The sequence below is a fragment of the Annulohypoxylon maeteangense genome (genome assembly GCF_022496945.1).
Source record: "Annulohypoxylon maeteangense strain CBS 123835 unplaced genomic scaffold GGS22scaffold_9, whole genome shotgun sequence".
NCBI lineage: Eukaryota > Fungi > Ascomycota > Sordariomycetes > Xylariales > Hypoxylaceae > Annulohypoxylon > Annulohypoxylon maeteangense.
The window spans coordinates 1,259,070-1,272,652 of NW_025953256.1; the positions used below are offsets into that span (position 1 = coordinate 1,259,070).

Consider the following 13,583-nt stretch of genomic DNA (forward strand, 5'->3'; position numbering starts at 1 on the left):
AGTAATCAATCACGGGAAAGTAGATTATTATTATTTTTATTAACTTGGAAGAGAAAGTAATAAAGTAATAGTACCGTACTTTGTACCATAGCATGTATCCACGGTCCACAGGCCCAGGCGGGTTATGGGTTATGTATGGGTTATGGGTGTTATGGATGTTATGGGTGTTATGGGTGTAGGTATGGGTGATGGGTTACGGGTAAGGGGGTGTGTAGTGGACAATGGATAGACATGGTTCCGGGGGAAATGAGAAATGTGAAGCACTGATACTCATCAATGCGCTATTGCATCCACACCACATCCTTCCGCGGCTCATAGAACATGTACGCATAGTAGTAGTCTATGGCTATGGCTTAAAAGCTCATGGTTCGTCGTGCGTGTTGCGTCGTTCGTGTTGTGGCTTATGGGCTCACATCATGGATGATGGTAGTTCAAGATGCCTAAGTGCCACCTGCTAGATCTCCAGGCTTTGCTTTAGGTGATTTTTAGGTGATTTTCAGGTGCTAGGATGCTAAGATGCAAAGGTGCTTATGCCTTTCTCTCCTGAACACACCTAGTAGGTATGGCTGGAACGTACAGCTCCTAGGCCTGCAGAGGGCGAGACTTTTTGGTTACCTTTTGGACGCCTCCTTCCTGCTGGCTGAGACGATAGTGCCTAGTATGAATGAGAAATTCCTCATCCAGCGGTGGCGGCGTGGGGACTTCAAAACGATCCAAGTGATCCAAGGGGGCCCCTAAGTATGTAGTATGCAGTAAGAGCCCCAGGGATGAGTCGATCGCCACCATCGTAGTATGCATAGTAGAATGATAAAACGATGTTAAAAAAGATTTTGCTAGGCTTTCTGTGCTCTCGTAAAAAAAGAGATAGTAGTAAATAATAGCCCGGTAAACTACTGGTAAACCGGTAGACCGGACGTAGATGGATTGGTCTACTTCGGTCCACGACTCAGGAGTCATGTTCTCCGAGGGCCGCAAAGGGACGAGAACTTGCGATCAGCATAAAAAAAAGGCGCCAGCAGAGCAAGAATGATAATAATAATACATTAGTACAACAGACACGCAAACGCGCATACGCACGCATACATAATACATAACACACCACACGAGGCGTTGCCCTTGTTCTTTAGTCAGGCCTGGGACCGGTGTGTCTTGGCTTGCATCCAGGTGGGATTCTTTTTTTTTTCTTCTTGTCTTTTTTTTTTTTTTTTTTTTCACTCTTCGTCCTTTTTAGGATAGGACATATCATCATAATGGTTCAAATTGGGATCTAGGAAGGGATGGGTAACAATTAAGATCCCTCCAAAAGCACTTAGTCAACCAACCGATCTGCACATTGCTGTGCCTAGCTGACACCGACTTTGGAAAAGACTCCGATGACGGTCTTTAATTAGCGTCCGGGGACCCTAAAAGGACGTGCTAGGCAATGGTCCGTGGAGACGACTTTGTCCCAAGCCAGCAAGCGAAGACTTTTAGAACGGAAAAGGAAGCAGTGGATGTGGTGGGTTGTTGACGGAATCGTGAAGAGATAGAAGAAAAAAATGATGAAGCGAGAGAAAATCTCGTTTCGACTTGTTTCGTTCAGGGAATAAATTCCCCTAAATTCTAATCCCTAATCCCTTAGACCAGGGAACTGCTATGTACTAAAAAGTGGCAGAGATAGTGGCTCAGGGGGGTGTCGCCCTAAGATTAGGCGAGTTTTTCACTAGCTGCAGCAGCAAGTTGCAAGACACCCGTGGCAGTTACCTTGTCTGCTTTCGTTCAAGGTACATCGTTACTTTCCAAGGTTGTTACCCTCCAGGGCTCTTTACGCTGTGGTGTATGTACTAGCGTGGTTTCTCTTAAGGCTTTGCGGCTTCAAAGGGTTGGACCTGAGTTCCATTGATTTGGGTCAAGTCCGGGACTAATCTGGCACCATCCATGCCCCCCGTGGAAGGTCCAATTTGCGAAACGAAACAAGCCAATACCTTTTCAGGAATCATAATCGTAATAATCCGTCCCTGCATGGTCAATTGCATAACCTAATTCCAATATCTCAAGTGCTACTACCCAGTCTAGGTACCTACCTAGGTACGTATGTACATACCTAGTAGTATCTATGTAGGTATTCTCATGCACTTCTAGACTATTTCCCGTACGAAGTATTTCATCCTAATATTTCATGTCGATATGCGATATATTAATATTTCAACCTGCACCTACATATCACTGATCTAGGTGTCACTCGACGTCTAAATCTAGCATCGTATCAGATATCGTCGACGAATTTTACCGGATAGCCAGATCGATGCAGCATACGCAAACGCGGGCGCGGACTCGCAAACGTCTGGAAGCATGATAATATAGTAATTCGTGTGGTGTATGGTGTAGGGATGAAGCAGACAAGGTAGAAGAATATGCGGTAGGCGTGGTAGAGATGTGGAAGATTCTCGCCCAGCCATCGATTCATTTTTGCAAATCACACCCTATCATTTCTCAGATATGTGGGAAATGCCTGACAAAGACCTGGCAAGTTGGTAACTAACAAAATACGAATACCACGATGAGCAATGAGCATCCCCAGACAATGCAGTAGGGCGCAGTAGGTGTTTCGATGACCTGTCGCCCAGATGGCCAGTCGTGGTGTGCAGCAGCGGCGGCAGCGGTAGCGGTAGAAGCAATGCACCTGTCGGTGAGAAGTATGGCTTGGTGGCTGTATGGTTCAACCCAACATTGAGACCAGAGTCAAGGCGGCCGGTGATAGTGATTATATGTACTAAGTATGTGGTGATAATATGGGCTGCTAGTTAGTGGGCATGATGTCGCATATGTAGGACCTAAGGTAGGTATGTGTATGTATATATACTAGGGATGTGGTATGTAACAGGGCAAAAGCAATGATTAAAGATCTACATAGTAAGGCGGTGCTTTGGCTCGGCCGGAAACCTTCAATGTTAGGCGTTGGGCGTTGGATGAGGAGTACATAAGAAGTGAGGAGTGAGGAGAGGGACTGGAGTTCAAAAGAACAACCATGAGATTGCCACGAGTCTGACGGCGATCATGGTGTGAACTACATATTGCCGGGAAGGAATGCGTCGACTTCCGATTCACCTAAGCTGATAGGATATACCTAGCGGTGTATGAGATGGATGAGATGCTGTCCCAGTTTCCTCTCTACTTATCTGCCTATTAATGGGTAATGCCAGTTGCAGTTGGTTACCTACACATGGACATTGGGACATTCTGTTCCTTCACGACTCAACCTGTTGCGTGGATGGCCATGCCGTTCGATATTAATTTCAATACGGATGCTTAAAAAAAGTGAGGCGAGCGGCTTCTGCAGCTTTTGCGCCGCTAACGGGGCTGGAATCGGCGGTCTAAATGAGTGGAAACGAGATGGCGGTCTCTAATACTTGGAGATACTGGAACATTCAGCAATCAGAAGTGTTCCCTTACGTTATTTATTGTGGAAGAATACAAGACATATGCGACACTAGAGTACTAACCAAGTACCCCTTTGACGGAGTACAACTTCTAGGATACATAGTAGGATTGTTACTCCGTACCGAGCAGCGCGGGCTTGGTGGAAACGCAGGCAACTAGCCTACCAGCGCCGGCGCCATGCCGCTTACCCAAGAATCGTACCTTAAAGATGCCATCGACCCGTGATAAGACTCGAGTGAAACGAAAAAGAAAAAGAAATAACCGCCATAGCACATTCACACCATCCTTCCCGGATACCCAACTTTCATCTTCCGAGAAAGCTGAAGGAAGAAAATGAAAATCATATTCCCGTTTGTTGAGGTTGTCTTGAGTTGAGTTGAGTTTGGGTCTTGGTCTTGGTCTTGGTCTTGACTCAAAGTAACTTTACAATAATAGGTAATTATTATTACTTACTTCGTACAGCTAACTTCCGATATAGTAAACAGTAGACCTGTTCGTTTACTAAATTGGTCATATAAGTCGGCGCGGTTACAAACATATGGCCAACATAGGAAAGTCGGGAGCCCTATTGTGTCATCTAATTCGTTGAAACTGGCTTGTCAAGTTTTCGTTCCTGGCATGTAACATGTTTGCTACTCTGGTGTTACCGCAACATCAGCAGTTGCACGATAACATCAGAGCCATTTCAAGGTCATGTACCTACATAGTCTTGAAACAGTCGCCCTCGGGGAGCATGTATCCATTGAGTCTGCAGCTCGCCAGAAAGCTGCATCACTACATCTGGAATTGTCTGAAGTCTCCCCTAACCCATTGCACTAGTTACCTACTACTTCTACTGCTTCTTCTACTACCACCACCACCACTACTATTTCGTACTTACTACATTTTCGACCTCGATAATAGTCGCGAATGACGAGAATCTCGTACGAGTCTACGAGTCAGGATAGCTTACTACTAGGTAATAGGGGGTAACTAACTGGACCTAACGTGCTAGGTACTCGGACAATCCCGTGCAAACCGCGGCTGGTATTACGGCTATGCCGACTCCTTTGGAGTCTTCCTCCGGACTTCCTACCTAGGAAGTTTTCCAGTTCAAGTCTTCAAGTTGACAGATTGTAAGATGGACGAGCTAACGGAGCGGGCACGGATGAGACGCCACTAGGCTCTGCTGGCTCCCGCTTACGATGCGGCGTAATTCCCGGATAGGCGATGGCAATGGTCTTTCGCATCCCGTAACGCTCTCGGGAATGTGCTTATCACTCATAACAGATCAACTAATGATATCCACATCGCCGTTCACCATTTATATACCGAATGACGATCTCCGCCTCCATTATCTAGATCTGTATTAGAGGTTTCTAGGTTTTTAAAATCGGACATATCCGCCCCCTAGACTATCCAGACTGTCCGGAACAGAACATCGCGGCTCTCTTACTTCGGAGATGTTCAATCATGACGTCGAAGACTTTGAGTTACGATTATACTATGTAGGTACTAAGGTATTAATTTTATGCTCTCCGCTTTCCGAGTTGTTGTTGTCTTAGTTTCGACATAGTGCATCTAGCGACTGCATAATGCCAGAAACTATCGAGGCGCTACCACAATTGTTCATGAATCTATTCTGTATTCATCACATCAATTTGCATCAATTTGCATGATGGACCAATTTCGATTTTCTCCGCAACCCACTGTAACTCGACACAGCACGACATACATAACATCATAATTATCCCCTTTATCAAACCCTTTATCAAGTAAATCCAAGGTCGTGCGACGTCACAAGTTCATAGCCATATGCAAGTCATCCTCCAACAAAGCCGGAGACAGGCCGAAGGATCGAGCACGAACCCGTGTTTGCATCTATTAATTATGCGCCTGTTCCCCGGTGCCCGGGAATAGGGGTTTACATACTTCACTCATTCGCAACGATGCAGAGATGCAGAGATGCAACGACGCAAAGATGCAAAGACAAAAGGTCGATCTCCATAAGGTGGTAAAACCGTAATCTGACATGCAGTCAATACAAGGCTGAGGGTGTAAGAACATTTTAAAGAGCTGCCGTCAGCATATCTTCATCACATCTTTCCTGTCTACTGTCTGAGATCAATCAGCTCTCGACAAATCACAATCCTCCTTCTTCGAACATTCTCTTCTCGGGAACCCAATCAGGACGGATCTACGACGCACATAATATGAATTATATAGATACATACCTACCTAGTTACCATCAACTCGCAGTTAAACAATTCTAGTATAATTTATAACATGAGTAAGACATGTAAGCCTCTTTCTGGTGTAATACTTATCTATAGTCAGGAAGAATTTGGCATTGATCCTATGAATGTCACCCACCCCCATTGATTCGGTATCTCCATATTAAATATTTCGTGACTGTCGTACATAATTACCAATACTATCACGAATATAGCCCAGGATTGCCTCTAATATATTTAACACCCCCTATTCTCCTCTCACACAGACCTATCTTAGGATGGTCACGAATATAAAATGCGCGTCTAAGTTGGAGAAGAGACTGTAGAGGGCGGTAAGCGGTGCTGAATAAGGGATACCGAAGTTTGAAAAGAATGCAGTGTAACAATGTTCTTCGAATCCTGTGCTTCGTAACATCACGTCCCTCCCCCCTCCACGACTATTCATACACATTAAAAGGACTTCGGTCCCCCGAATGATGGAGATGGTAGTCACTTCGGTATACGAAGAAGAGAAAGGAGAAATGCTACCCAAATCCAACCAGAAATTTTCACTGACCCGCGCAGTCCGTGGGATTCGGACCAAAGCTGACAGGAGCCATGTAGGAGGAACGTGCTCTCGGGTAGAGGGGTTCCTGTTGAGAAATAATGTATAACTATCAAATTTGCGTTCATAGATGGGTAGGGGGTGACCACCCCTCTGATATCTAGGCAAATGACCTTTTACTACCCTCGTGAACCTCTCCAACCTATATCCTTGGTCGGTATTTAGTCGACCCGAATGATCTCGGGGTCGAGCTCATTAGATTGACTAACTAAACCTATACACCACATTCTCATCTTTGCTCATAGTATTCTATTCGGCGATGGGGGTACACAACTGATGCCACACATAACGACCATGGCGAACTTGGCTACTGTCGCAGGGTGAGGAGAAATGAGTAGACTGATCGTTTGCCGCTGTAGAACTGATGAATGCTCTCGAGTGGTCTGACGGATATATGGCCGGGATCACCATCGTATGGATAGACAATCATTTCACTTATAACCTAGTACGGCACTTGTTTCACCCAGATCCCTATTTCCATTTTTACTCCATGAATCGAACCGAACTCCGTTTGGCTTATGCGAAACATATAGAAGGCAATCAATCGATCTAATTGCCAACAACCATCGAGGCCTAGTTGCCATTAGATAGGTCCAAGGGGACGGGTTAATCTTTAAGATGTATAGCTTACCGCCATGACAACACAGCATAGACTTATATATGGACTGAGTCTCTCTCCTACTCTCGCCGCCTTCCAGAAGATGCCCATCAAACTATAACCATGTTTAGTCTTCGTCGCAATGTACCTATTGTATCATTTATGCGGTAGATAACCTACCCTTGCTTATTTCTGTCCAAGATAGTCGGGAATATTTGGTGTACGTAGGCGCATGTGCAGATGAGGAGGAGGATGACGAGTAGGAGGGATTGGAAGTTGAAGAGTGCGGACTGGTATTGACTATTAGCTATCAAACTAAACAAGGGGGATGAGTTAGTTCGAGTCTGAACGTACCATCTCGGCAGCTTGTATCTGATCGTCAAAGGAGATTGCCCGTATCGAAATGCGCGAAAATAGAGTGTTCTTGTATCGATTTATACAGATATGCGAAGTTGTTAAGCTACGAGATGCGTCATGTTGATTCAACTGTCGCCAGATTTACGTAGTTACGTAAGAACGATTTCTCCGACGATAACCCGCACGTGAAAGGCAGGGGTCCGGAGTGGATACGGTAAGCTAATTCTAGCTAAGACGTTACACGGACCGGGGTGCTCACTAATCTAACCCCACTAGCTAATACCAAACCAAACCTCGAGTTTTAGAGGTGCGACTTCTTCAGCCTTACATCTTTCACCTTCCACGTTTCTCGGTCAAACTTCAACGTCGACTTCAACTGTTGCGACCGTACTACAACGCTACGTGCGCCACACGCGTCACGTATCTCGAAACCTATATACACAAGCCGAAGATCGAGTCCGAGTCAATTGCAGCAACACTATTCTTAAGAATACCATCCACCTTCACCGTTCTTCGCCATGGAGCCTCGAGCTCGCGCCGGCAAGAATGTCGGAAAAGAGACCTTCAGTCCGAAAGAAAGTACGCGCACCCCATCCCCTCCGACCCATTCCAGTTTATAATCCTCAACCCCCCTCTGAAATAAATAAATAAACAAACAAAAAAACAAACCTAACCTCCCCACCCACAGTCGGCCAGCTCCTGTACGCGTACGGGGACGTCAAAGAACCGCTTCAAGAGACGGTTCGCGTGCTGGACGAGATCGTGACGGAGTTTCTGGAGGGCGTGTGCTTCGAAGCGAGCCGGCACGCGCAGGTAGCGGGGCGGCAGAAGCTCAAGTTCGACGACTTCGAGTTCGCGCTGCGCCACAGTCCGCAGTACCTCGGCCGCGTGAAAGCTATGATCGAGAAGCGCCAGGAGATCAAGGACGCGCGCCGCACCTTCAACCAGAACGACGACGACATCGCTAAGGAACATGCCGCTAAGGACGGTGCGAGGAAGGCGGCGGCTGCTCAGGCTGAGCAGGACGAGTTGTTGGGCTTGGATGAGGCGGATGAGGATTTGGTGGTTACGCGAGATACTTCGTCGAAGGGCACGGGTGGCAGGAAGAGGAAGAGGCCGGCGAAGTAGGAGGGTCGTTGAGGGGTGTGTGGTAGGCTCTGTTGGGATACGACGGGATGGTCTACCGCAAACTACGACGAGGATGAAACTGGATTCATATGCATAGCACCGGCGTTATGGACACGGAATACCAGGCGGCGTTCCAGAGTCCTGATTATTCAGGTTGGGCTCTTATCACTTGAGATTGATACACTTCTACTAAAATTAACTATTACTTTTCACCAAGCTGTATGACCTCACGTAATCCGATCGCTTGCTTCAGATGCTGCTGTGCTTTCGACTAGGCGATCCATCGTGTAAGACGAGGATCGAGATGGGGAGGCGGCCCGGCAATCGAACGGTTGGCCTTTCCCGTCGAGTCGAAGGATTACGAACCATGCGCTTGTCTACCTAGTCTTAGCCTTGGGGTTACCTGTATTCAGAAGGTGGATTGTCGAATTAAGTGCTGACCATAGGAACGCCAATTACCCCGTCGAAGCAGGGCACTTTTGTCTTAGTTCTTTCTATCAGAGATTAAAGACGTTGAACAATGGGATTACAAGCTTTGACTAATGGTCCGAAGTCGAGTTGTCTACGAATTATCTTCAGTCTGGTTAAGACAGGACGGCCTGGCCGAGACTGACCTGTATAACATTACCATGGTCCAGACGTGTCTAGGCAGTATGACCTCCAGAGAAGGACGTCTGCCCTAGATTATAAATCTTATAAATCAGGAATCCTCTGCTTCGTAATGTAGGTAGGTATCTCAACTCTTCGATTAACCACCTCTACTCTTACGTCCCTTCTCTCAGGCACGCAAATCCCGGCTTTGACGCAAGTCTCACACCTCGAACAACGGCATCGATTAGTCAAGACGAATAGACAAGATGCGTCCCTGCACTGTTCTCTTCCTCCCCATATTCACCTCCCTATCCGCCGCAACCACAACCACAACCTCATCCGTATCCCCGTCCCCAACTTTAGTACCCGACGAACCGGTCATCTTCGACGCAAAATTTTTCACCGCCAATGCCAACTGCAACTGGACCACCGGTGGCGTTAGAGTGTTCATTTATGGCTGGGGCTCGTGCCAGAACATCGCGGTCCCGGGTACGGGGTCGGCGCTCTTGTCCTGGAATCAGTGGCCGAATAACCTCACCTTGACGGGATGGACCGAGACAAACTGCAAAGGCAGGGCGGTGCCTTTCGGGTCTACGATTAGGCGTTGTGTGCCGCTGAACGGGACGGCTATTGCGAGTTGGTCCGATTATTTGGTTAACTAGGGGCCGGTGTATGGAGTGGGATATGGCATATGGCATATGGGATCCAGGAGATAGGGGTTCTTTGGATACGTGATCTGAGCGCGAGTCACAGTACAGCTTAGTGACAAACACGTACAGAAACGCATAGAACACCAACCCATGACTATGGCAACGCGTACCGTGTCACCTATACAACTATCGCGCCCACAGTGGCTAATGCCCACTGTCAAGCCCAGGCAACAGTTTGCCCGACTCTCGTACCAAGGCTTATATACTATAATACAGTCGCAAATTTCTATCGGCGGCATTAGATCAACGGCCTTGCTGGCAATGGTCTAGTTGGTTATGTGCCTCAGACACCACATCTTACCCCCTTTAACGACGCCCCTGAAATGGGGAGGTCCAGGGTTCGATTCCTGAAGATTGCAAAAAAAAAAAATAGAAAAAAAATAGAAAAAAAAATAGAAAAAAAATCAGAAAAAATCAGAAAAAAAAAACAATCGAACAGACTATCGAATACACAATCGAACAAAGCAATCTGAGGGGCCTGAAATGGAGTGGCAAAGAAATACCCAATAGCGGGGGCGCAGTAGTCAGGAGCCGATCAACAATACCTGAGCTGGGCCTTCAAGAAGTTTTTTGGTGTTGAGATGTTCGAACCTACCGCCAGTTTTTCTTCTCCCATTAACACCTAGGTAATTTTTAAGGACTATTTCTTCTACAGTCTTATTTTACATCCATTGCACTTTGATATACTGTGTATCGAAAATAATTCAAATTGTCTCTTGACTCTGCCATGTCGGCGCTTTATCTCGAATAGGGGCATGCCAGCGCTGAAACCTACCTAGAATACCTACTCGTCAATATTTTATGTCACTTTCGATAAGTTATGGACAACATGAAAGCACATTGGACTGAACAAAGAAGCGAGATAAGCGAAAAGATAACCTCCTAGTTTCGTGTTCATTTGGGTCGTTACTCCCTACCCGTATTGTCGCGGATTCATTACATTTATACCTACCTCCTAAACATAATAGCATCTATCATCTAACTGAGGATATCACCGTTTTACTCGAACATTCAATAGACATTGACAATACCATTTCAACTACCTATCTAGATGTAATTCTACGACAACTCTATCACTGTTTTCTAAGATAACGATCTAGGTTCTCAAGGGATGACTTGACTTACATAATACAAGAAGTCCGCTTCGGATACTCGGTAGGATATCGGATCCCTTGCGTGACGGTTAATTAAGTCCAATATTCCCATCGCATTCCCGTCCAAGAACGCCTCCAACGGATAGAATATATTAACACTCGGCATTGCTTCAGAAGAACTGGCAGAATACTTATCTATATTGGATTTACGTCAGTATAGCCGAGTTCCCTTGCAACCTTATAGCTGAAGAGTTCAACGGTGCCGATGACGATGGGGTAAATTTAGCGGGCCAGATTATACTCCCCAATGCATGTTCTTGATTGAACCCGTTCCTGAGCTAACCAACTAGGTGATAATCTGCGTCAAGTCAGCTGTCCCTTTAACCTTCAGTTACATGGACATCCGTCGCTTTTTATTCAAACTTTCGGCAATTGCCCTTCGTCATTTGTTGAGACGATTAGGTTAGGCACTTGGCTGTTGATTGACATTCCATTGCATCGGGCCTTGAAAATCTTGCAACCTTACCGACCCAGAGATCGTCGTAGACCTACAACCCCGGATGGAGCGATTACTATTTCGGCTTTGCGGGACACGCGGGGTAGCGACCGATTCGCTGACAGTTCCGCGACATCGGGGTGGACAAAGGTGACCACACCATAAGCCTGCATATCTAGCTGCGACAGAAGATCCTGTTCAGGTCTCCCGACAGCCTCAGGGCAGACTTTTACATTCTTGGTAGCGCTTGTTCTTGAGGATGCATCCTTAGTCTTCCCACTTCCGATGAAACTGTCGTATCCCGTTCACGGAAAAGTTGGTTAGTCTCCACATAAGCTTTTGGCGGCACACGACTACTTCTGTAGGTTATGGTTGTATGGGAATTGGGCATGGTCCAAAGGCGTGAGGCAACATTGTTATTAATAATTGTTTGCCGCCCCCCGCATATGAGAGGTCCAGCTTTGGCCGATGTGGGCTGCTTTATCTTCTTTCACCTCGAATAGTCTACCTAGAAACCCTCTTAGTAGACACAGAAGATATACTATACCATAAACCCATTTTATGTTCTGTTTGTGTCGTTGCATTTAAATTCCGCGTGGCTGTATATGGAGTTCATATAGTTGATTAGCGTGAGCGCCTGAGTCATCAATGACAATGCCATCTTCAGTGTCTGCTGTCCAGACTAAATACGTCTTCGATAACGACGAAGATGGAACCGTTCCTTCTTACCTTCCTACCGCGATCGATAAATCCGACAAGAAGGGCACATTCGAGTCAGAAGTATCTACTGTTGTAGATATTGAACCATATGCATTCTCTTCAGATGCATTGGCCGTTCCGGTTGGCTCAAGGGGTCCGTCGCCCGGACCTCCCCTGAAACCCTTTGAGGCGCGCCACTCGGGGCTTGGTGGATGGTTTATATCAACCTGGCAAAAGAACAAAGCACCACTGCTGGTGTTCTCGGCACAGTTTTTCGGAGCGTTGATGAACCTCACTGCCCGTCTACTGGAAGTCGATGAAAAACCTATGCATCCTATACAATTGCTCTTTGTAAGACAGGTGATGACGACCATATTCTCATCGATATATATCTGGCGAAAGAGGATACCACACGGAATATTAGGGCCTAAAGATGTTAGGTGGCTGTTGGTGTTGAGAGGCTTCACCGGTTTCTTCGGTATATATGGTATGTGGTACTCGGTCAAGTATATACCATTGGCCGAAGCAACCGTCATCAGCTTTCTAGCACCAAATCTTGCTGGCTATATGTGTCATATATTGATTCATGACTCCTTCACGCGGAGGGAACAACTTGCGTCATTCATAGCCCTGGGAGGTGTGGTGCTCATCACGCGGCCGTTATCTCTCTTTTCTGGTGCTTCACCCCCACAGACTGCCCCGAGCATTATAGCGGCGGAGGCTGTTTTTAATGCCACAGCAGAAGAAGTCTCGTACCCTGGCGGAGGACATATTCCAACAAGTGCTGAGCGCTTAAAAGCTATCGGGGTTGCGCTCCTTGGTGTGCTCGGGGCGTCTGGAGCTATTACATCGCTTAGGTGTATAGGGAAGCGGGCTCATCCTCTGGTCTCAGTCAATTATTTTGGCACATGGTGCGTGCTTGTAACGACGACTATACTTTCAGTGGCCCCTGCTCTCGATTATGCGCAGCCGGAGCTACGTCTCGAATTGCCAGACACTATACGGCAATGGGGTCTCCTCTTCGTTGTCGGAGCTTCAGGATTAATCATGCAAATGCTCATGACATCCGGTTTAGCTGTTGAGAAAAGCAACCGCGCCACTGCAATGATGTATACACATATGCTCTTTGCGGCGGGATTTGACCGTTGGGTATTTGGCCACAGGATGGGTTGGATGAGTCTTACAGGGTGTGGACTTATTGTGGGTAGCGCACTTTGGGCTGCTCTAACAAAGAGGGAAGAGAAGAAGAGTGACAACGGTGATACGGAAATAGGAATTGTGCCTATTGTGGTATCTGGGGATAACGAGAGTGTGTTCACGATTGACGATGAGACGGATACGGACGAAGAGGGCGTTATGCTTAGACGGATGTGAGATAACAGGTTCGTATATACGTTAGGTAGAAGGGTGTGATATAAATGGCCCCTGATAGATGAATACCTGTGACTGAGATTTTGTAGACATGAAATTGAAGGTTGAAGAAGTATTTGAATGATATTTCAATCATGAAATGGAAAGTCGAGATTACATAACGATTACATAATGATTTACCTGGAGCTGTGGCTTCCTTATCGAAGCTATGCATGTACAGTAATCGTGCACAGTCTTAACACTGTCAGTGCAGTCGCGCCCCAGAAAAGTTTCGCGACTTCCAGAGCTCCAACTTCCAATCC

At 46.6% G+C, this 13,583-nt stretch overlaps 3 protein-coding genes across 3 annotated transcripts; all 3 read left to right on the forward strand.

Annotated features, from left to right (window-relative positions):
- Window positions 1-7,472: 7,472 nt before the first annotated feature.
- On the forward strand, window positions 7,473-8,552 carry GGS22DRAFT_164525 (TFIID-18kDa-domain-containing protein). Its single transcript, XM_047961540.1, has 2 exons — window positions 7,473-7,771; window positions 7,881-8,552. Exons 1-2 carry the CDS (start codon window positions 7,711-7,713, stop codon window positions 8,318-8,320), a joined length of 501 nt encoding a protein of 166 aa, XP_047818700.1. The 5' UTR covers window positions 7,473-7,710; the 3' UTR covers window positions 8,321-8,552.
- Window positions 8,553-9,132: 580 nt separating this feature from the next.
- On the forward strand, window positions 9,133-9,814 carry GGS22DRAFT_164528 (uncharacterized protein). Its single transcript, XM_047961541.1, has one exon. It carries the CDS (start codon window positions 9,178-9,180, stop codon window positions 9,571-9,573), a length of 396 nt encoding a protein of 131 aa, XP_047818701.1. The 5' UTR covers window positions 9,133-9,177; the 3' UTR covers window positions 9,574-9,814.
- Window positions 9,815-11,703: 1,889 nt separating this feature from the next.
- On the forward strand, window positions 11,704-13,416 carry GGS22DRAFT_164530 (uncharacterized protein). Its single transcript, XM_047961542.1, has one exon. The coding sequence runs from the start codon at window positions 11,860-11,862 to the stop codon at window positions 13,282-13,284; it is 1,425 nt and encodes a 474-aa protein (XP_047818702.1). The 5' UTR covers window positions 11,704-11,859; the 3' UTR covers window positions 13,285-13,416.
- The last annotated feature ends 167 nt before the right edge of the window (window positions 13,417-13,583 follow it).